Raw genomic sequence first — 23,673 nt, forward strand, 5'->3', positions numbered from 1 at the left:
CCTCTAAAACAACTTTTCAGAGGACAAATAATGCTCTGAATTGCTGCAGTAAGCACAGTAAAACCCAGGACCCTAGTCCCATCTTTTTTTTCCCCCTCATCATTGTTCACTTTTGTACAATATTTGTCTTCTCCCCTAAGGTATAATCCCAATAAATATCACATCAACACATCACCCATGAACCATAGTCTCTTATGTTCTTCCCTTCCCTGTTTAGACCACTCGCCCTCCCCAGAACCCCCAATCTTTTCCTGAAGTCTTTGTTCTTAACCTGAGATTGAGGTCAACTGACGTTCCTTTCCAGAAAACGAAAACAGAGTTATTGAGTCCAGTGCCCACATTCTGAGTAAATCCCCAAAACTGTAATTGTAATAGAAGGCTCTTAATCAACACCTAAATCTAACTTCCTCTTCCATGAATTCAGAAGTAAAATATTGTCATCGCTCAGTACAGATACAAAACTTAATATCTAAAGTACTTTTTAAACTTTGTACTAATAATGGTGCAACCTGATGCCAAGATATCCTAAAAGTTGTTGGATTTATTTGTTTATGATATACACCTGACTTGGAGACAAGAAAACAACTCCAGAAATTCTTTTGAAATGTTAACCCCTTCTCTTACTATTTCCAATATTTCATCAATGCATTTCCAGAAAGAAGAAATCTCACAATCTGCCTCTAGGTAAAATATGTAGCTTGTTACCAAATTCAGGTGAAGGCCCTGAGAATTTTCTTAAAATTTCAGGCACTTCGAAAGAGAACACAAATATCTTACCATAATCAAACTAATGGCATTTAAGGCTTCTCCAATTCCAAAACAGGCCGCACCCTGCAGTGTTATTAAGATTATAGCACATCCCTGAGTTCTTTGTACTGTTTAGGTGCTTATGTTTCAAAAGCACAGTCGCTGGGCCTCGTTGGTGATGCAAGAAACCTCAGCAGTCACTGCAGCATGAGTTCAACCCCCAGGAGATGACCCACATGGCGCAGCAGACCTCTCCTGTCTCACCTGCTGCTGCCCTCAGCAGTGTACTTCAGTCAATCTGCTTGTTCTGCTCCCCACTCTGTCTCTGGTAAATCTGCTCACCCCCTGCACCTCTGGCCTGTACCCCAGTTCTTCTACATTAATAAATAAAGAAAATCTTAACAACAACAACAAAAAACCCATAGCTGAGGCTCTGGGAGTAGCAACCCAGGGCAGAACCTGGGAGTTGGGGAGGTGTGATGAAAACCCTGAGCCAGAGCCCACATGCATCACTTCTTACCTACCATTAACATGAGGTCAGGCACCCCTGGGAAGCTGAATTCCTATCTGGTCCGCACCTTTCTTCCATTAGAACAACAGAGAAAGCACTGTTAGGCACCAAGGCAGGTAAGACCCATCCCTTCACTGGAGAAGCTCGTTCCAATGGGAGAGGGACGGGAAAGCAAATCTTTACAAAGAGATCATTCTAGCACATGTAGACATAACTAATGGCAAGATAAAGTGAGGAAAGCTAACGTGAGGCCATGTTCTGGGTCAGATAGTAAGAAAAGACAAAATAAAAAGTTGAGAAGGAAGGGGGAGTAGGACGACAAATTAGAGACAAAGCCATCAGGGAAAATTCCCTTGCCTAAGAAGGGAATGATGGTCTTTTTATTATTACTAATGAAGACACTTCCCTAAATAGGCCCCAGTAAATGACTCACACACCCACAAGTGAAAGAATCGTAAAGTGTGATTCACCCTCCAGTGTGGAACTCCACATGGGAAGGCTCGTTATCTGCTTGTTAATTTGAACCCTCACTATGAACCACGACTGTCACTCCCCTATTAAGTCATTCTCTAAGGGATGGCAACAACCCTAAGTATTTTTTTTCAGCTGAGGTTACACTCTCCCAACCCTACTATTAACTTTGATGAACAGTGAATTTGCTGTCTAAGTACCTTTGGCTGTGGGTCAATGAAAAACCTGGTTTTCCATAATAAAAATTCAAAGCCCTGCAAAGCCTTTGTAATGGGGGTTAAGAGAGAGTCACCATAGGGGAAGCAAGGAAGAGGCAGAAGAACAATGAAAAGGGAGACTACCAAGTGTGCAGAGACAGAGTGATGTCAACATGCGAACCCAGTAGAAGGCAGCACCCATATTTTGGGCACTAAAAGACTTAGGAAAAAACCAAAAGCACAGCATCCTAATAACAGTTCAGTTAGTGTCTTCTTTAAATTTTCAGAAAGGGGGCTCTCCCTGGTGGTGCAATGGGTTAAAGCACTGCTGTATGAAGCTCTCCAAAGTCACTGCAGCACGAGATGGGGCCAGGGAGGTAACCCACCTGGCGTGACAGACCTCTTCTGACCCGCCCGCTGCTCCCCTCAGCAGTGTACTTCATCCATCTGCCTGTTCTGCTCCCCACTCTGTCTCTGGTGAAGCCTCTCACCGCCCCTGCACCTCTGGCCTGTACCCCAGTTCTGTAAGCATAAATAAATAAATCTTTTTTTTAAATTTTCAGAAAGTACATGCAGAGGACTTTTCATATATTAATTCACTGCTCATAAGGGGTTAAAGCCACAGCTTTCCTGTATCAAGTAGGGGGAAAAATTCTCTTGAAATAAATTAACATAGGTTAAAATTACACACTCAAAATCCCTATAAGCCTAACATTCAAGTTTAGATGCTGGAAGGTGAATACAGCATTATGTGTATCAGCATACATTTTGAAACTAAAGCCCGCGAGGCACTCATAGATCAGACCCAGCAAGGCAGCTCAGTGCTGGTCTTCAGGGTCCCCATGATGACCCAAGCACAGGCTTTCCTCATTCAAAAATTTGCCCATCTGGGCTACCAGGGAAAAGGGGATGTGTGGGAGAGAAGTTTAAAGGAAACAGTGATTCCAAAGAGCCATTAGAAAAGAGACATTGTGGGGCACTCCCTAACACACCTCTGGCCTGCACCCCCAGTTTTTGTACGTATAAGTCAATAAATCTTTTTTGTTAAATTTTAAAGACATATTGTGTATTTGAGCGCTTATGACAAGCTCAGCTTTTCCCAGGAAATATTTACTCAGTCAAAATCATGAGGGAGTCAATGCACATCTTAATATTTAAAGATAGTCACTTTATTATTTTTTTAAGATTTATTTATTTGTTCATACAGAACTGGGGTAGAGCCAGAAGTGCAGGGGTGGTGAAAGGCTTCACCAGAGGCAGAGTGGGGAGCAGAACAGGCAGATTGACAAGTACACTGCTGAAGGGAGCAGCGGGCGGGTCAGGAGAGGTCTGCCGCGCCATGTGGATCCTCCGGGGCTGGAGATCGAACTTGCACTGAAGCGGCTGCCGCCAGCTTGCAATGCTACGTCAAAGCCCGTTGTGCCACGATGGAGGGCCCGATAGTCACCTCTTGAGTTGAGAACACATTCCTTTGTCCTTTAGCTGTTCATGTAAATTGTAGATTTAATCTAGATGAGCCAGTCACCTGTGTGTTCAATGTCAAAGTTCATGCCCTACAAATATGTGAATAAATTACAGATCTAAGCACTGTGAGTAAACTCTCCAGTGACTAGGTCTTGCAGACTGTGATTAATTCAATGGGTAAGGCTTAAAAAAGAAAGCAGAATAGAATAAAAAAATGTAAGCACACTTCACCATTGTAATGAAGGTAAGGAATTGTTTCATGAATCTCTTGTTTCAATTATGCATGTGAGTGTACTGGGGTGTGTATTTGTACTAGGCTTCCTTACCAGCCTGAAAGACTGACCTACATTTCCTTAGTTCTCCTGTTCCCTAACACCCTTATTCTCAGACCTACACTAAGATATTCAGGGCCATCACCAGACATGAAACATGTACCATTTCTCCTGGTTGGTACAAAAAGTTATTCCCATTAGCCAGAATTAAAGTTCAGATGCCATCTGCAAGAGAAACTGCATAGTTATTGCATATGAAACACGGCTTTCTAACGGAAAAGTCTGCTCTTCCACAGCACATGCTGCTTTGAATCTCCTGCAAAATATTTCAGTTTAGAATCAGAGTAGTACTGCAGGGCTCGAACTGCTCAGTTCCATGCTGAGACTGGATAATGCACCAATTAGGAACTTCTGGATCTGGGTTCGTCTGTCTCTCTTCTCACTAGCTAGGTTGACCTTGGGCACGGCACTTTATCTTCTTGGGCACAGCTCATCTTCCCCAACTAACACAAAAAAGCAGGAAAAGAGCAGGTATTTTCTGAGTGGACTTTTCTTGGAGCCATCAGCTATTCTGCAAAAGTACATCTATTTTTTCTTACCTTTTTTTAAAAGATTTATTTTATTTATTTATGCATACAAGAGCTGGGGTGTAGGCCAGAAGTTGGTGGGGGGAGGAGGTGGTGAGAGGATTCCCCAGAGACAGAGTGGGGAGCAGAACAGGCAGATTCACTGATAAACACTGCTGAGGGGAGCTGCGGGCAGGTCAGGGGAGGTCTGCTGCGCCATGTGGGTCCGTTCCCGGGCCGGGGATGGAACTTGTGCTGTAGTGACTGTGGACAGCTTCATAGTGCTGAGACTTAACCCCTTGCGCCACCAAGGAGGCAGTCCACATCTATTTTTTTCAATGAACACGTATCTGTTTTTAAACTAAGAAAAAACAACAAACACCGTCAATTTTATTCAATACCAATTCCACTTTATCATGGTTAAAAGCATGGGGAAGTCAACTAATGTCATAGAGCACAAAATGTGGGAGAGTTAATTCTAGTTTCTGTATAGTCTCGTAAACCTCCCATCGATCAGGAGGCCTAGGGCGTTCACTGAGGTGTCTAAATGAACCTGTTCCGTCCAGATATTTGTATAAAACAGAGCAGTAATAGTCCTCACTCCAGTAAACACCAGGTGAGGTCAAGTCAGACACATATGGGAATGTCTGTGAGAAAACATGTGATGCTGTCACATCGGGCAAAAATGTTCCTAGCCACACCCTGACAATGACTGTAAGATATGACCGCCTCTTTTCTGATATTTTTCCATAAAACTGCACTCAGTTACAGGCTCTCCCTGGTGGTGCAATGGGTTGGGACGTAACACTGCAAGCTGGAGGAAGCTGCTTCAGTGTGAGTTCGATCCTCAGCCCCAGAGGTGACCACATGGCGCAGGAGACCTCTCCTGACCCACCCGCTGCTTACCCCAGCAGTGTGCTTCATAGATCCACCTGTTCTGCTCCCCACTCTGTCTCTGGTGAATCTGCTCACCGTTCCTGTACCTCTGGCCTGCACCCCAGTTATATGTGCATATAGTACTGAAAAAAAAAAACTGCACTTAATTAAAATATTTAAAGATTCGGTCTGATTAAAAATTTTTTTTGTACTCTTCTTTGAGTCCTTAGATTATTTCCTACTAAAAGTTATCCTGAGATTATGGAAACAGCTGTTAAATTACTCACATTATCAAGTACTTATATGTATAAGTAACGAGGTTCCCTTGTTGGGGGAAAAAAAAACTGAAACAACACAGGGTGAAAATTAAGACTATCATTCACCATACTGACTGTAGTTTGGGATATGTTAACAAAGCCCATGTCAACTCTAAAATTTTGGAGTGAGCTATATAAAACATCCTTGTTTGCTTAGTAACCTAAAAGAATGGTGATCAAAACACTGATTCTTACTGTTATTTTTAAGTAGTACTAACATCTTTATTATTAAGCACCCCAGCTTAGAAATGAGTCCATATTAATATTTCCAAGAACTGTGGAAGATAACCACTGGAAGATAATGATTCTATCATGGTATCTATGGATGTTATTAATGTTTACCAAGTGAACAGTCACTCACTCATCCCACAAATACTTAAGCAAGCATTTCGAACTGCTAGATACAGTTCAAGATGCTAGGGCTGCTGTAAGGAACAAAATAGATGTCCCTGTTTCATAAATATAAAATTTCAAGTATATCCCTGGGGCCCTCCCTGGTGGCGCAGCAGGTTAAATAAAGCACAGCACCAAGAAACTAAAGCGACTTCAGCATGAGTTCAATCCCCACCCCAGGGGTGATCCACATGGCACAGCAGACCTCTCCTGACCCGCCCACTGCTCCCCTCAGGAGTGTACTTCATCAGTCAGCCTGTTCTGCTCCCCACTGTCTCTGGTGAATCCTCTCACCACCCTGTACCTCTGGCCTGTACCCCAGTTCTGTATGCATAAATAAATCTTTAAAAAGTACATCCCTTGGCACATGGGTGATTTGGTGATGGGAAACCCAAGGGGAATCCAACTGAGATGGAAAAATGCACAAAAATATGTAAAAAGTAAAGTAATATAATAAAAATTTTTAAAAAGTACACCCCTTTAATATAGTACAAAAGTGAAAGAAATGAACACAAACTTTGTCACAAGAGAAGGTATATGTCTTTTCAAGGTTATGTAAGCACTTACAGTATATTAACACTTAAAATTACTCGGTACAATAAGTGTATATGAGTGTGTATGACCGTGTGTGAGTACAGGGGTGTGTGTTCAGGTGTGGTGGCGCATTCAAATCTGAGAGTTTATTTACAGCACAGAGCCAAGTTGCTAGCAGGATGCCAGAGGAAGAATAGGGAAAAAATACTGGAAGGACTTACTCCACTTAACTTGAAAAACAAGCCTTCCACAAATAAAACGTCAACTACTGATCTTCCTAACCTACAGCTAAATGAAACAACTAAGGAAAGTTGAATAAAAAATACTACTGCTCTACCCATACAGGAATGACTAACAGAGCTTGCAGACTCAAAGAGTGTGAAATTGAAAATGCTGTACAACTTTAGACTGTCTGACCTGTTTTCAAAGCCATCGAAATTACAAGCCTATAAGGATAAAAGCCTGTCTGGCCCATTTACAGGCAATATCACAAAAGCCTCTTTCTTGCCTATCAAAGTATAAAAGGAAGGAACTGCACACAGGAAATTGCCCTGCCCCAGCCACGAGCCCTCCTCCCTTCCTTTCCACAAACTTCCACAAGCAGAAGCAAACGTTATCTGTTAGATTTATCAAGAAGCTGCTGCAATTGCACCTGACATCTGCTATGTGACTGTTTCAGGAACTATTTAAGATAAATGCCTCTATTTTATATAGCTATTTGCCTTGGTAATTTTGCTTGCATTTTACATAAATGTGTAAGCTATAGTTTTGTTTTGTTTAATGACAAGCAGCAATTTATAGATAAATTAAAAGTTGGAGATAAGGAAACAAACATGTTTGGTCCAAACAATGAAAACAAAAGCAAATTCGGAGTAAGTTGGCCTGGTTTACCATTTTCCACACACTCACCACTTTTAAATAGTTCTGTTCTGAATATCACTCACTAGACCAGCTCTGTGTTGAATAATCAATAGGGATATTATCAGCAGTTCCAATAAATTATCTTTGTATTCAGGTATATGGAAATAGTTATTAAGACAGCATTTTGATAAGAAATAGAATTTAAAGTATATGAATTTCTAATTTCTTATAAAAACTGTAAAGAGAAAAAAACTGTAAAGAGAGTAATTTAGGATCAGTAATTTCAAGGGGTTTGCATCTGTTGATATATTAGATACAAGGAAATTACTGTAGTTTTTGAAGGCAAGAAGCTAGTAGTCAGTTTTCAACTTTTAAAAGGGCCAAAATCAGAAAACAAACTTTAAAAGCACAAATATTTCAAAATGATAATAAGCCTTTTCTAGCAACAGGGATAATAAACTTTGAAAGTAAAGAAATGATTCATGAAAATAATGAGGCATCATTTCCATCAGTTAAGCTCATAAATCTCTGCTATCTAGATATCATATCCAAAGGTATATGAAACTGGAGACTTCACAGAATACCAAATTCAGTGCAAATTAGTATTAAAAATAGCTTTTTCTCCAAGAGTCCAAAAAAAATTTTTTTAAACCTACTATTCCTATTTCTGGCAATCTAATGACAGAAAAAAAATCCACAAAAAGAAACACTTATAACACAGAAAGATGTTAGTCACATTATAAAGCATTTTGACAGGAAATTAAGAGGTTAGACAAACAATATGCTCTCTGAATGGAATATTATTTGGTCATGTGAGTGTAAAAAAGGCAAAATGTGTAAGCCAAGTGCAAAAAAGGTTCACATAGCTGCACTGAAGTTACACCTAAGTTAATAATAGGTAGTTCAGGTTTAAAGTGATGCAATAAAGGATTTTCTTGTTTTTCTTCTATAATATAGTTAGGTCACCTTTTAAATTAAAAAAAATTAACTTTAATTAAAATATCTTCTTTCTGACCTACTTACTTAAAGTATGGTCATCTCCCAGCCTTTCTTTCCCTTCCCCCAAAATAGCATCCAATACTCCTTCCCTAGCTTGACCTGCTGGAATTGGCCCTCTTTGATCCCTGCTTCCCTTGGGTTTGACCCAGGTTCCCCAAACCCCACACCAGCTAGTCACCTCAATGTCCTGCATTCCTGGAACAAGCATGATGTATGATAAACACTTGGTGAGGGCATTAATATTTACCCAAGTTTGGCACCACCTGCACACATTGCAAAATTTTTGTTGTTGATCTGGCCCCATTTTAAGCTAGGCATTCATTCATTTATTGTCATTTATTGTTGGGGGAGGCAGAGTTATTCCCGAGAGCCCATCACAGTGCTTATGTGAGCTAAATAAACATTGATTGACTTAATGAGTGCCTGAACACTTATTATAACTCTTCAGTTATGGAAGAGAAATTCATTTGATTAGACACATTCTTCCTTTCAAGTGCAAGAAAGTATCATCCTAACAAAAGAGAAGATAGTCTTACACTCACATCTTTTAGTGAATTCTCCCAAACAGATTCACAGCCATGGAATGCTACTGAGCCAAGAAAGGATTCAAGTTTTAAAAAAAGACAAAAGTGGCAAAGATAAATAGACAAAAAGCTGGGAACAGCCCTCAGATTTCCAAAGGTCTAAGCACCAAACTGAGGAGCAGGAAGTAAGATATGGACTCAGAGAACTTTCTGTATGTTTTCTTCCAAAACCCAGAACTTTACCACATAGTCACCACTCTTAATGCTTCAACTGCCAGACACTGAGTGGACCCCTTTATGAGCATGACCTCTTTCAGTCCTCCAACAGCCTTGGCATGAGATCTCGATTTAAAAGATGAAAAACACAGGAACCTGGATGAGTGAAATAATCTGCCGCAGACATACAACTATTATCAGTGGCTTTAAGATCTGTGGCTCAGCCAAAGGCATCGATCTCAATCTCAGTTGGCAGATGGGGAATGACTCTTTGCAATGAGTGGCAAACTTTGAGGTCAACTGTAACTAGTAAAGTGTCGTCCACAGAATGGCTGGAAAGTCTGCAAACCTCAGCCTTGTCATGCATGATACCTGGTTTCCTCCTATTGCAGTTAAGTGATGATTGAGCAATGGTTGCACTTAACAAGTACTGGCCAAGGAAGATAGAATGTGGTTAGCACCTCTGTTTGGGCATCCACCCTATATCTAAAAAAGAAAACAATAATTCTTTAACTCTCAATTTTCTGTAACAATACACTTAGGAAACTTGTTCTGATGACATTATTTTCCCAGCCCTTCAGTCATCAAGGCCTCACTCAAATTCTCCTGGATCTCAACCACAGATAGGTCCATGGACTGAAAATAATAGTTAAGCCTGCGGCATGAACTACATTAATTTTTACTTATAATTTTCTAAAGACATCCTCTTCAAATTTATATGTGCTATGGTGATCTAGGCAACCGAACTCAACCGAACTCAAAAATGACATTGTCTACAGCATTATCAAAGTTTAGGGCATGGAAGAGAAGCTTCATGAGTAGGGACTTCCCAGAAAGGCGTGCCTGTCATCTGCTAAGTGTCATTGTGACAGCCCATGGTCACATCCTCTTAACAATCTTGGTTTTTAGACTTCCCTCAGAGACGAGCTTATGGATTCCTCACAAAGATGATGTTCTGTATTCTCCTTTTAATCTGCATGACAGTTCTCAGAGATGAAACATTTAAAAAAAAAAAAAAAAGGCTTTCCCCACTTAGACAGAGGGAAATAGAAGCACAAGTTTCTGTGACATACCACAAGTCATATTCTAGTGGAAAATCACAAGCAGAACCCCAATTCTGCAGGTACACAATGGTGACCATAAGTTGTCACACACATAAGCAATGTATAAAGATAATTGTGGGTCAGCATAAATTTGCTAATGCCACTTAACTACACACTTTAAAAAGGTCAGGACAGTAAATGTTATCTGTGCTTTACTGCGATTGAAGAAAAAAGTGGGGGAAAAAAGTTAATCTAAAAAAATAATAATAAAGCCAACCCAGCAAGGTAGGGACGTGACTTCCTATAACAGGAATTGCCTGTGGCCTGTGATCTCTGCTTTGATTCTACAACTTTGAAGACCATATTGGCTCAGTCATTACCACAAGTATTCTGGTCATGAGGAAGATATCACTTTATACTTCATGCCCAATGTGTTTTTAAAAAGGAGTTACCTGGAGAAAACTAACTTCCTTCTTTCTTTCATCTTATTATTCATTCACTCAGTAGATAATTATGGAGGACTTGTAATGTGCCAGGCACAGTTCTAAGCTGAAACAGTTAGTTCACAGCACTTGGCCCTGTCCACCCTAGCTACAATTGTCTCTTCCCTGAGACTCCCCACCCTGGACTTCTCCATGATTCAGCACAGCAGGAAGTATCCGCTGAGGTGAGCAACTATTTCAAATGGTAAATGCCTGGGCTTAACCACTTGTTAAATACTTTATTACCCCCTAGACACAGCAAAGAATGAAAGAGACAAGAGCCCAACCCTTTAGTCTAGGAAAGAAATAATAAGTAAGTAAATACATAAAAATATAATTTCAAATAGTAGAGTGCTAAGAGAAAATAAGACAAGTAGAGGGATGATGGTAACAGAGTAAAACTTAAGAGAAAGTCTCTTGAAGGAAGTAACATTAGAAGGACCCAGGAAGGCAAAAGTCTGAGATAAGAACATTCTACATAGAGAGAACAGAAATATTAAAGCTGTCTAGTACAGCTGAGATATTCATGGTTGCATGATAGAATATTGTGAGCAAGGAGAGAGGGCCAGATGGAAGATCTTAATGACACTGGTAAGGAGACTGAATTTTATGCCAAGAATAGTGAGTAATCATTACACATTTAAAACAGGGTGATGAATAATCTGAATTTACATGTTTTAAAAAAGATTACACTGACAATTGCCTGACAACTGGATTTAAAAGGAAACAAGAGAATAAAAAGGAACTGATGTGTGAAGCTATGGTCATCCAATAAACAAGAATGTGATAGCAAGAGAAATGGAAAGATGTATTCTGATTCAATATAGGTTTTAGTGGTATAAACTTATTGATGAGTAGAATGTGTGAAGAGGGAATAAGAGGAATCAAAATAACTACTGTCCATTGATCCAGCAAGTCAATGATGGTAGTTCATTGACTAAAAAGACTATGAAGAGGAAAACAAGTAGGTTTATGGCGAGAAGAAATAATAGGTTCCATTTTGCCATAATAAATGTGAGATATTACTTAAGATATATGTGGGCAGCTATCAGGTAGTTGGGACCTGTATAAAATCCTACAAGGCAGACAAGATCCAAATTTCACAAATGAGAAAACTAAGGATCAGAGGAAAAGACTTATCTTAGTACAAAATCCCTTTTATTAGTCAATGCCCTATGACAGAAGGCTGATTCCATATTTTTAAAAAGAGGACTGTCTTCACTGTTAAAGACTTCTCTCTGGAAAAATATCACACCTCCACCACTTGCTCATTGTATAGGCTATGCAGACTTGAGTTAAATGGTTTCCCCAAGGAGACTGAGACATCCATATTAAGTACATGCAAAGTTTAATTGTGATGCATGTATAATGCTCATTACTAATAGCTTCTTACAAGATTTGTGTCACTAGTTAAGTACATATAGACTGTAGGAAATAAGGCACAAAGTTCTCTTCAAGATGAGATCACAATTCTTGGTTTTCATTTTTATTGAGTGTTATGTTAAAAGGCTTCCTGGAGGCCCTCCCTGGTGGCGCAGCGGGTTAAAGCACAGCACCGAGAATCTGAAGCCACTTCCGCATGAGTTCGATTCCCGCCTGCTGCCTGCCCCGGAGGAGACCACATGGCGAGCCAGACCTCTCCTGACCCGCCCGCTGCTCCCCTCAGCAGTGTACTTCGTCGATCTGCCTGTTCTGCTCCCCACTCTGTCTCTGGTGAAGCCTCTCACCGCCCCTGAGCCTCTGGCCTGTACCCCAGTTCTGTATGCACAAATAAATAAATAAATCTTTAAAAAAAAAAAAAAAAAAAGGCTTCCTGGAGAATGCATTTCCAAAATTAGAAAACCAATTGGCAAATGGCCAATACAAGAATAATCAGGCTGCACAACTCAGGACTGAAAACTAGCATGTAAGATAAGCTTCTACTAATTTCAGCACTTCCACAACCAAGCCACAGTCAGTTGCTTAACGGTAGTAGAAACTCCAACATTAGAAGACATTTTCTCCCAAATCAACACATCAATTATAGCTTCTTCCTTTCAAAATTCTAGGGGTGCCATGCTGAAATTAAGGAGGACACCAGTAAGAGGCAGGACAGGCATTAAATAGGAAAGGGAGGAAAGAAACAGATGAATTCTTCCCAGGGGCAATCTCTATGACAAAGGACCCACCAATAACACTCTCACATGACATCACAAAGCCCCTTAGGAAAGACATTTGTTTACATGGCTTGAGTCCAGACATTATTACAGGTTTTGATATTTTAAAAGCAGTGCCAATTATCACTTTCAAATAAATAATCATTATCAATGCAAAGTGAAAAATAAGCATGCCTACTTCATTCAGCTTACCAACAATTCACTGAACCTTCATGCCAACAGCCAGCTTTTCCTGTATGCTCTTAAAAGCAACAGCTTAGCTGGCACTACAAATAATCCTAGTATTCTCAGTATTAGAAGAAAACTTAGAGATCATTATATCCAAGCTTCTTCCTTCCAGCTAAGGATACTAAAGAAAGCTGAGAGATCAAGGGGTATACCCATCACCCCAGAAACACTTCAGGGTGAAAAATGTTTTCTGATTTTTTTAGCCATGATTCCTTGTTCTACCAAGACATCTACAGGAGAAGGGGGGAGGGGAGGAAAAACCTCAAAGCGCTGGACCAAAGTTTCACTTGAGATAAGAGGAAATCTTAATTGCAAGGGGGAGGAGGAGGAAGAGGAATTAATAGTAGTATCATCAATCCATTCCTTTATCAGCAGCTTCTTTAACAAGAGCCATTTTGGAGATTTGATCTTTCCTATAAAATCAATTTACATTTTTCATTCCCTAGATACTACCCCCACTCTCAGAAAAGTTTTTTATACTTTGCATATTACACGTGTTTTTAAACATTATCAGTCTAGTTTCCTTTCTAAACATTTAAATACCCACATTAACTAAAGACCGATCTTAACATTTTCTTTAGAAAATATTTTATAATAGTCCCTTTTTTATAAGCCCAATTAGGAGAGAAGAGCTGAGCTGGGCATCTCAGTCTTGGAGACAAGGCCCTGGAGCAGTCTGTCTGTCTGTCTGCCTGTCTGTCTGCCAGCCTGTCTGTCTGTCTGCCTGCCTACCTGCCTGCCTGCCTGCCTGCCTGTCACACCGCTTAGCCCACACTCTCCAACAGCTGACAGTCTTTCCAGCAACACCCCTGGAGTTTCTGGTTTGATGTAGCATAGTTTGATGTCTAGTAGCAAGTGCCTTCTTCCGAAACGGTCTTCAGGAGGAGGCCTTGAAAGGTCACACAGCAGCGTGCTTCCAAGCTTCAGAGGAGAACAGACCCTCCCTAAAGATGAGGGGAAATGACATCTCTTTCCACCTTTAGAACACATATTCTTCACCGAGTATCACACAGATCCATAAATGTTATTAGAGGTTGCAAGTACATATTTGTAGTAATGGTTTATTCTTTCCAAGTTTTGGGCCAATCCCAATATATATAGAAAAAAAATCTATATATATATATACACATATATATGTAAATATATTGAAACTCTGTAGTGTGTTCACATGAAACCTATATTTACATTTCTGCACTCAAGACAATAGTGTTTCTAATCAAAATTATTTTTAAATCTTATCTATTGAATTGTTGGAAAAGTCATTACATTTTTTTTTTTCTGTTTTCTGTACAAGAAACGTGCCATGACTTTCTGACAGCTCAACAGTTATTAAAGAGGCTGTAACATATGCAGGATTTATATTCAACTTGTCTACAGCCACACTTTATAAATGACTGGGTTGCTAATAGCAATCATTATAATATTAACTCTTCCCCCCATGCAATCTCAGATTTCCTTGTACCCCAAAGAGAAAGAGAGAGAATTTATATAATTTTTTTTTCTGGACATATTTTTCCTGGGCATTCTTTTAACTAAAACCCCAAGTTATATACTGAGGTTCCAGAATTCTCATTAGCTATTGGAAAGTAAAACCCAAGAGTAAACAATCTCTCAGAGGTAGTCCCCACTTCCATGCTAGGTTAAGTTCTCCAGATTTTAGCAATCTCACCATCTCCCAATTCCACCAAAACAAAATGGCCTTGATTTTATTTGTCAGCATTCCATTGGCCTGATTATAGAAAATAATCATGAAAAAGTACTTACAGCATAAGCACCTATCAAATATGCTGCATTTGCTCTTTTCCGTTGATCAAAACAGGTGTAATGCACTATTTTCTTTCTTGATAAGCTGTATGACTAGAAAAGGAATTAAGAGTTAGTGCAACTATAGAGACAACACTGGTATGTACAGAAGATAATTTTCTTAATTTTAATCTTAATTTAATTCTTAATTTTATCTTAATTTTCAAAGACGTGTCACGATCAGTAAATTTAACAGCTTTCTATTTTAATGTCTATGACATCTAGATATGAGCGAGGGAGCCCAGTGGGAGGGCCATCTGGCTCAGACATTTTTCCATCCATTCATGATGTAAGAATTGACTATAGAACAACTGTATTTCCAACCAAGAAAGAAGACTAACAACAGTACATTCTTGGCACCTTTATTAGCAGGAACCATTTTTTTGAAGATTTGCTCTCAATGCTCTCTCTAAAGTGGATTCATTCTTTCCCACATACCATTCCCACTCCCAGAAGTTATTTATACTTTTATATTATACAGTGTTTTCAGACATACCAGCCAGTCTACCTTCCTCTCTAAAAACTTTTTAAAATTAGAGCACCAATATTAATGTTTTCTTCCTAGAAATTTCTAGAAGTCTCTTTTTAATTATCTGAAAATAGTTAACAGAAAAAAATGAACTATCACAAGGATTATATCAGCAAATATCTGAATAGAGTAATCATATATTAATTGAATGAATTCAAGCAATTATAAAAAATCTACTTGCCACCAAATGTATTGCATGCCCATTTAATTCCAAAATAAACAATATGGTGTACATGCTTAAAATGAAAAGTATACAAATAAAAAATCTGTTAAAAGGAAGCCAAATTATTAATCAGAACTCAAATATACAACAATGAGAACACAGACACAACTCAGTGAAATCTGCTCAGCTTCCTCCTACATCAAAATAGTTCAAACATCTTGACCTGTGGTTTTCAAAATATACACACATAAGTACATTTTAATAATTACCAATAAATGCCTAACTATGAAAGCTGTTTTTTGTATCTTACACTTTCACCACACCCCAAATAGAATTTCTGCTTTTAAAGCCTCTGATAAAATACAAAAAAAAGAAAATACAAATAGAGCTCAACCATATGTTTCTTTATCCCCTCTTCAACTCTGAAGTCTATTCTAAGATGAAATGGTAACACAGAACCACAGGAAACATAGCTATAGGTGTATAGATTTCTCTTCGATACCTCACCACTTCAAGCCAGGTACTTCTTTGATAATCAGCAGTCACATGTTCTGAAAGTTATGTTGCCCTCAGTATTTGCCTCATCGAGGGACTCTCGGTAACATAGTCCGTATTTCCTGACACTTACAAAAATACTCCTAAGCAATAAAGAGGGGAAAGCCACATTTTACTGAGTGCAGTTCAGCCAAGTTCATACACTGAAGTGACATAGACTTCAACCGTCTGTCTACATGTTTCCTTTTCTTATCTTACTACGCATTTGTTTGCCACTATTGTTATCTACCATGGAGTTAGGCTTGATTTACTGGAAGAGGAGGCAAGGCTTTTAAGAACTAAGCATCCTTATCTTTGGCTCTCATACCTGAAGACTGCTTCCCATAACTGGGACTCCACAGCTCTCTGGCTCATCATCTATTCACACTTCTTGTGCCCTGAAACACCGTAGGTGACAGGAAACTATCAGCAATCTAGCCTGAAGTCAGGATTATCTGTTTTGATGCTGTTTTCTACTAAGAAATGATATTTCATTTCATCATGTGGAATTCAATTTACAAATCCACCTGCCAAAAGTGACAAACTCATATTGCTGCTCTTTTATCGCCCATGGCCTATTCAGTGTCTTTTTTCCCCAGTAACTTTTCGTGTGCTTGGTTTTCATTTTTTTCTCTCTCTTTCTAAAGCATGTGCAATGCAGTGGCCATCCTGGGATGGGAACCAGGAAGCCAAAAGGGCAGAATTCTGAGGGAAGTTTTTCTTCACTGTATAACTGTAATTTTTTCTAAGTAAATATGATAAATTAAAATTTTAAGCACTGTCAAAGAATTTTTTTTCAACATTTTAAGTGTTCTGAAATCATGTCACATAAAGACTATACAAAGCCCACTGAGAAATTTTAAAATGTTTATTTTGGGTGCTTTTTCTTTTCTTTTTTTTTTTTTTTAATAATTCTGTGTGACTTATTTACCTTGCTGAAATGTTTTTTGGAATTCAAGCATTTTTCTCAGGTAATGCTCAAAAACACTATACTCACAAAAAGACCTGCTTAGTGCTGCCAGCCAAGTAGATCTTTGGTCAGCTCAGAGAGTTCAGTTCTCATTTGAGGAGTCAAAACTAATTTGAAGTGAATGATAAAGAAGAAAACCCATATACTACAAAGCTTCTGGTTTCCCTCCTGACCTCCCTCTTATGGGTTATCCTTTGCCAGTTACAGCAGCAATTGTTCAACAGGGGAAATATTCTGGTGCTGGAATAAAAAATTTCAGGCATAACAAAACATTTACCAACTCTTTAGCTGATGCTTTATAGGATTGGTTTATATCCCAAAACAAATGTTATCTGCATTCAAATGTTATGTATATCCTGGTCTTTAAAAAAGAAAGAAAGAAAGAAAAAGAACTGTCTGCTTGCTACCTATCAAAGAAACAATACACTGGAGTGTGGCTAACTCTGCAAGACCTCAAGTACCTGTCCACCCTGGCTGATGTTGTGCATGGGTGAGCACACGCCCCTGTAAGGCCAACAAACAAGCCAGCAGAGCACAGTGCACTCTGTCCTGCAAATAGCTGCAGCCACTACTTTGTATCAAGCAGAAGCTACAAGAAGCCTCTAGGTCCAGTACAAGCATGCACCGCATACCCTGTGTTGGGCAAATTTTCTGTTTTTCCCTGCACCTACGGACCCCATATATACCCATGGGCAGTCCTAATAAACAGACTTCGGACTTTAAACCCCAGACTCCTGCTTCAGTTTCTTTTGCATCTCAGAGTCTCCTACATTTGCCCACACGGAGCAGTCAGCGGACCCCTCCGGGGGTTTGCAACACTGGAGATATTGATGACTAAAGTAACTTTAGAGGAGTATCTGGCTCATCCTTTGAGAAATTTCATGGAAGAACTTTATCATGCAAGGAAAGAAAGGCACCGTCTAAAGATCATCAGATTTTATGTTATGAATGAGTCCATTTATGTATGAATGAGTCAGATTCTGCCTTGCTATCAGAACTGTCTCCAAACTCAATAGCTATCTCTTCCTTGCTCTGGCCTTACTGTGTTCTGTACTGCTGGCCAGTCCCTTAACGAAAACACCTGCAAAATTATACCATCAACTGTGGCTTCCAGTGACTTCTCTATTGCAGATTCAAGGTAATGTTAGAAATTGGCCAAAAAAAAAAAAAAATGAATGTAATCTGAAAATACAGAGATGATATCAGAAGGAATAGTAAGGCCTCAGCCCTACTTGCTTACTCTGCAGCAAAGCCACACATGACCCATTACAAATTATAACCTGTAGTCACTGTGCTATATTTCAGATTTCTACCTGGAAATTAGAATATAGACCTTACCTAAGTGAGCACAGCCAGATCCCTACAATAGCAGCAACAGCAGCTAACATTTTTTGGTGACTTGCTATTATGCATCATTTCCCAAAGCAAAAGGAACAGGGCCAGTTTGACAGAGATACAGTGACTCCCAAACCAGAAATGGGCAGGGCTGAAATACCAGCATATGCATACACAAGCTAGAAGCCAGAGAGGGCCTGCTGTGAACTTTGACACCACAGGCATAATAGAGGGAAGAATTCCAGAACTCTCTCCCTAAGCTTGATGATTTGGTAAATGTCCTTTAGAGGACCATAACAAGTTTCATGGTTAAAAATCTAAATAATTCTCAGATTGCCATGGTCAATATGACCAAAGCTTTGCAGAAATTAACAAAATGTCAATAGATATTTTATTATTATCTTTCATCCTCCTATCAGACTGGTTGACTGCTTCCTAGAAAGCTTTATTAAAATATGGTTGCTGGCCGCGACCTCAGAGTTTCTGATTAGTAGGGCTTGGCCTGAACATAAGCCTTTCTAACAGGTTCCTCAGTAAAGCTGATGTTTCAGAATCCACATATTGAAATGTACTACAGAAAACCAGTGCTCAGTTTTAGAGAAAGTTTTACAGACACATGTCTGACCCCATATGAATCCTAAAATACTTTCCATCCAGTCAAGTAGCCCCAAAAGACATTTAAATTCTTAGGAAATCTACATCAGGGCCCATACTTACATAAGCATGTTATAAAAAACACATTTCCCCCAAATTCCTTGGAAAACGTTATTACAATGTGAATTCATGCAATCCAGGTGATATACCTTAAGAACAAGTTTCCTTAATGATTTGGTAACTAAGCTGCTTTAAATGGCATTTATTCCAAAGGCTCAAAATTAAAATGTTCTCAGGGGCCAAGAATATGAAGTACATCTATGAGCACAAAAAAAAAAAAACTGCATACCCCATCCAAATCAGACCTAGCTCCTACCTGCTGCTCCTGTATGGGAATCTGGACCCAAAATCAGATACTGCAATTTTAAAAGAATCCAGAAGTCCAGAATTTTTTCTTAATTTCATAAAGTACAGATATTGATCATGAATTCAAAATTCTTAAATAGCTTTCACACTCAACAAAATATATCCATATACTAAATATAGTCCATAAACAACCAGTTTACCAAATGTAGGTACTGGAGGTGGTGACTGAAGAAAATTCCATTGGTTCTATCAGCATAAACTGAGCAGTAACTATGGGACCAGCACAGTGCTAAGACATGTGGCAACAAGGGGTATGGAACCCCAGTCTTTAGCTTCCTAAATGCTCACAGTTGAATGATTATTTGATGATGCTAAACAAGGGAAACATCAAGCCAAATCTTATTACAAAAGAAAGAGAATGTCCAAGGATGCATTCACAGCACAGCAAGGACAAAAGAAAAGATCATAATTACTGGCACTTAAATAACTGTTTCATTTAAGAAAGATTAAAAAAAAAAAAAGTAAGGGTTCAGAATTGAATAAATTAACATAGTCAAACTTACAGAAATGTCCAGACCTGTACTGCTTACCTGAGAGTCAGTTTTAGCACTCTTACCTAAATCCAAGTATGTGATGCAGCACATAAATGTTTAACATGCTTATCATCCAAAGTATGATGACAAAACAAGTTAGAATGAAGTACTGACCCCAGACATTTTGTCTGGCAAAAGAAAGCTACATGAAAGGTTGCCTTTTAGTGGGATCACTCCTTGTAAAACGTGAGCCACAGCAACTCAGAGTTAATGATGGCATGCTGCACAAATCACACAGAGCCTCGGCTATGGCGGAATGAGGTGACATGCACATGTCCAGCTTAGACCTTGAGGTCACAGACAAAAGGTAACACAATTAAGCTCTAAGCCAAAAAAGAAGAGTGAAGAATCCATTTAAAGAACCACAGATTTTTAAGCAGCCTTTGGATAAATTGTTGACCATGCTCAAAAGTAAAATCTTTAAGTCACTTGGTTAGGACACATTTCATGGAGCTGTGTGAGTCATTCTGATTGAGCTAGGAAGAATCAATGCAGTCTGCATAATGTACTCTTTAATAAAAATTGAGCCCATGCGTGCACTTCCCTATACAAGCAAACTTTGCCAATGATGGTGGTCAAACTAAGGACATCACAGCACAGGGAGGAAAGTGACCAAGGCATCTTACAGGTGACTAGGGTAGCCTGAAAGGCCACAGCATTCAGAAACTCCACAGCAATCAGTGGTCATCTCATTGCAAAAGCCATAAAATGAACAGGTCTTCCTGTGAGCAGCCATGACCTCTACATGTTTTACCTCCAACATTCCCAGGAAAGGGATATTCTTGAAAATTTTCTTTGGCTGTATAAAACAAAACATGGTTTATGTTTTCATTGAGAGCTACAATAAAAGAGATTGAATAGTTTCCTTTAAAAAAAATGGTGTCTGTGCATGGTACATTCTGTTACAAACACAATATATTTCATTAATAACATGGCACATCAGATGAAAGTAGTTTACATGTCAGACAAAGGTTGCTATAAATATTTTTTAAAGGATTTATTTATTTATGCCTACAGAACTGGAGTACAGGCCAGAGGTGCAGGGGTGATGAGAGGATTCACCAGAGACAGAGTAGGGAGCAAAACAGGCAGGCTACGAAGTACACTGCTGAGGGGAGCAGCAGGCGGGTCAGGAGAGGTCTGCTGCGCCATGTGGCTCACCTCCAGGGCCAGGAATTGAACAGCTTGCTTGCAGTGTTGCATCCTAACCCGCTGCAACACCAGAGAGGGCCCTACAGACATTTTATAATAGAGTTGAGGGCATCTGGAATTCTCTGTGAAAGGGGATCTTGCCTAGACATTCCTGAAGGACTCCATGACTTACTCTGTCTGCTCACCAGCACATGAGTTCACACTGCTTCAGACCCCCCAGAACCTCTGTAAGTTACATGACTGTCTCTAGAAGATAGTTTGTTCTCTCCCCCTTCCTACAAAAACCCGTGAATCTGAAACAGAAGGTGATCTCATGAAGAAATCTTGAAATGTTGTATAGTTATGAGAAGGTGGTCTGATCATTCTACCAAGAGTTCTTGTGTACAACCACCTGACACCATTACAGATGCCCAGTTGCCAGCGAGGATAACTGCACGGGTTGATTTGGCAACAAGGTCACTCCCAAGCTCTACCATCTGCCAGGTTCATCCAGCACTTTATATAATCACCTACTTCACCATCCCGCCTTCCTCCTTTACCGTGAAAGGGTGATATGCGATGTTTTGAGTATTTTCGTTCCCATTTCTGCCCATATTCTTTTAAACGTTTTAAAAATAGTCCTTGAGATTACTGTAGCTGCCTTGTTGATTCATAAGCAGATATATTATATTTAAAATCACTGCCCTAGAACATGTCCCCTTTTTCAGTGAAACAGATTTTTTCTCCTCCCAAAGATTTTACTTTACTCGGAAGAAAAGTGAAATCAACAGTTAAAATTGTGTTGGCTATTTCAGGAAAAGCAGGTTCAACCACATGTTTATAAAACATACAGGTTCGTGTCCCATCTGGAGTGAGTTGACTTACTTCCACTTAATTTGCACTGACCTCCTAAAACATACAGATTATTAGCTCAGCAATTCAAAGTTTTTTTGTTTTTTGTTTTTGTTTTTGTTTTTTAAGATTTATTTATTTATGTGTACAGAACTGGGGGTACAGGCCAGCGGTGCAGGGACAGTGAGAGGCTTCACCAGAGACAGAGTGGGGAGCAGAACAGGCAGATGGACAAAGTACACTGCTGAAGGGAGCAGCGGGCGGGCCAGGAGAGGTCTGCCATGCCATGTGGTCACCTCCAGGGCAGGTGAGGATCGAACTCATGCTGAAATGGTTTTAGCTTCTTACTGCAGTGCTTTAACCCGCTGCACTACCAGGGAGGGCCTCCAAAGTTTTTTAATTGATTATATTTGGGGAAGTATTCTGCCTTATAAAACATCATCTTTCTCATTTCCGATCCCTGATATTCCAGCAAGGTGGTCTTAGCAGTATCTGTGGCAAGAATCCGTTTGAAAACTTGATGACAAGTTAAGAATTCTCTCAGAAGTAAAATGTAAATACAATACTTTATGTGTAATTTCAGAGGTCTAAAGACACCTTGAAAGAGCAGATTAATAATTCCTGTTCTAGACTATCAACCACTAATGACATTTTACATAAAATAATATGGAAAACTACTCTTCAAAAAAATCTTTCCTCTTTGACTGCTTCCTTCATTAACAGGTGATCTATCACTGCTGCAGAATTCTTAGCACTTTTACTTTATTTAGACTATAGCTTAAAACAAGGGGTTTTGTTGTTAATGGCAGCTTTGTTTGATGAATAATAATTTATCAAAGTAGCTGTTTGATGAATAATAATTTTTATTCTAATCAATACAACTAAAGCCATGGCCACTGCAAAATGGCCAGTTCCCAAATTAACAAAGAACACCAGGAACAGGACCCATTCTGAAAAACATACACACACACAAAATAGTAATAAATCACTGCTTCAAACTGTCAACTTGAAAAAATACCTTTGACATAAAAAAAATAAGTTTAGGTATGAAATAAGATGTATTCAAAAATATTGCCTATCTACATAAGACCTCAAATAAAGGAGGAGAGGAGTCACAAAAGCTTTAATGAAAAATAAAAATTTTCAAAGTAGAAATAAAATATGCCTAAAGGAGTGAAGCATCACACAGGCAAATTCCAAGACACTGTTTTTGGTTAAAATAGTGCCAAATTATTCATAGAGGTAGAGAGTTTGAGGATTAAGTAAGTGCCCTCGGTAATGATGTCAAGAAATCACTTCTGCAGTGTCAGTAAAGAAGGAAGCAAAGGGATAACTGCAGAGCGAGAATGTAAACATGCTGAAGGCAGATTATTTTGAAACATCTAGAAGCAAAAGGATAAAAGAAGCTTTTTTTTTTTTTAAGATTTATTTATTTGTGCATACAGAACTGGGGTACAGGCCAGAGGTGCAGGGGCGGTGAGAGGCTTCACCAGAGACAAAGTGGGGAGCAGAACAGGCCAACTGATGAAGTACATTGCTGAGGGTCAGGAGAGGTCTGCTGAGCCATGTAGGTCACCTCCGGGGCAGGCGGGAATCGAACTCATGCTGAAGTGGCTTTAGATTCTTAGTGCTGTGCTTTAACCCTCTGCGCGACCAGGGAGGGCCAAAAGAAGCTTTTTAATTCAAGAGGATCATGATAAAGTCAATGGAAGTTTCTGAGCTGGGCACTGAGAACACGAAGTTGCAGTGCATTCCTCCATCCTCCAGGAGTTTATAGTCTAGTGCGAAAGATGCAAACAGAAAACTCTCATCCATCAATACTAGGGATCTACACAGAGAATTCTGGGAGAGAAATGGCAGCACTTCCAACCTCACCAGATAGGCAAAGAGATGTTTCCTAGAAGTGGTGAACGTTCTAAAGTTCTAAACCAGAGAGCTTAGACCAC

General features: G+C 39.4%; 1 protein-coding gene across 1 annotated transcript in view; it reads right to left on the reverse strand.

The window, feature by feature from the left end:
* The window catches only part of CDC14A (cell division cycle 14A), a 159,361-nt gene that overhangs the window by 111,169 nt on the left and 24,519 nt on the right, over positions 1 to 23,673 (reverse strand). Inside the window, exon 4 of the mRNA XM_004689736.2 lies at positions 14,622 to 14,714. Coding sequence (XP_004689793.1) covers positions 14,622 to 14,714 — 93 coding nt within the window. The remainder of the gene's footprint in view (positions 1 to 14,621; positions 14,715 to 23,673) is intronic.

This window comes from Condylura cristata, unplaced genomic scaffold, assembly GCF_000260355.1.
Source record: "Condylura cristata isolate star-nosed mole 26May11 unplaced genomic scaffold, ConCri1.0 scaffold00026, whole genome shotgun sequence".
NCBI lineage: Eukaryota > Metazoa > Chordata > Mammalia > Eulipotyphla > Talpidae > Condylura > Condylura cristata.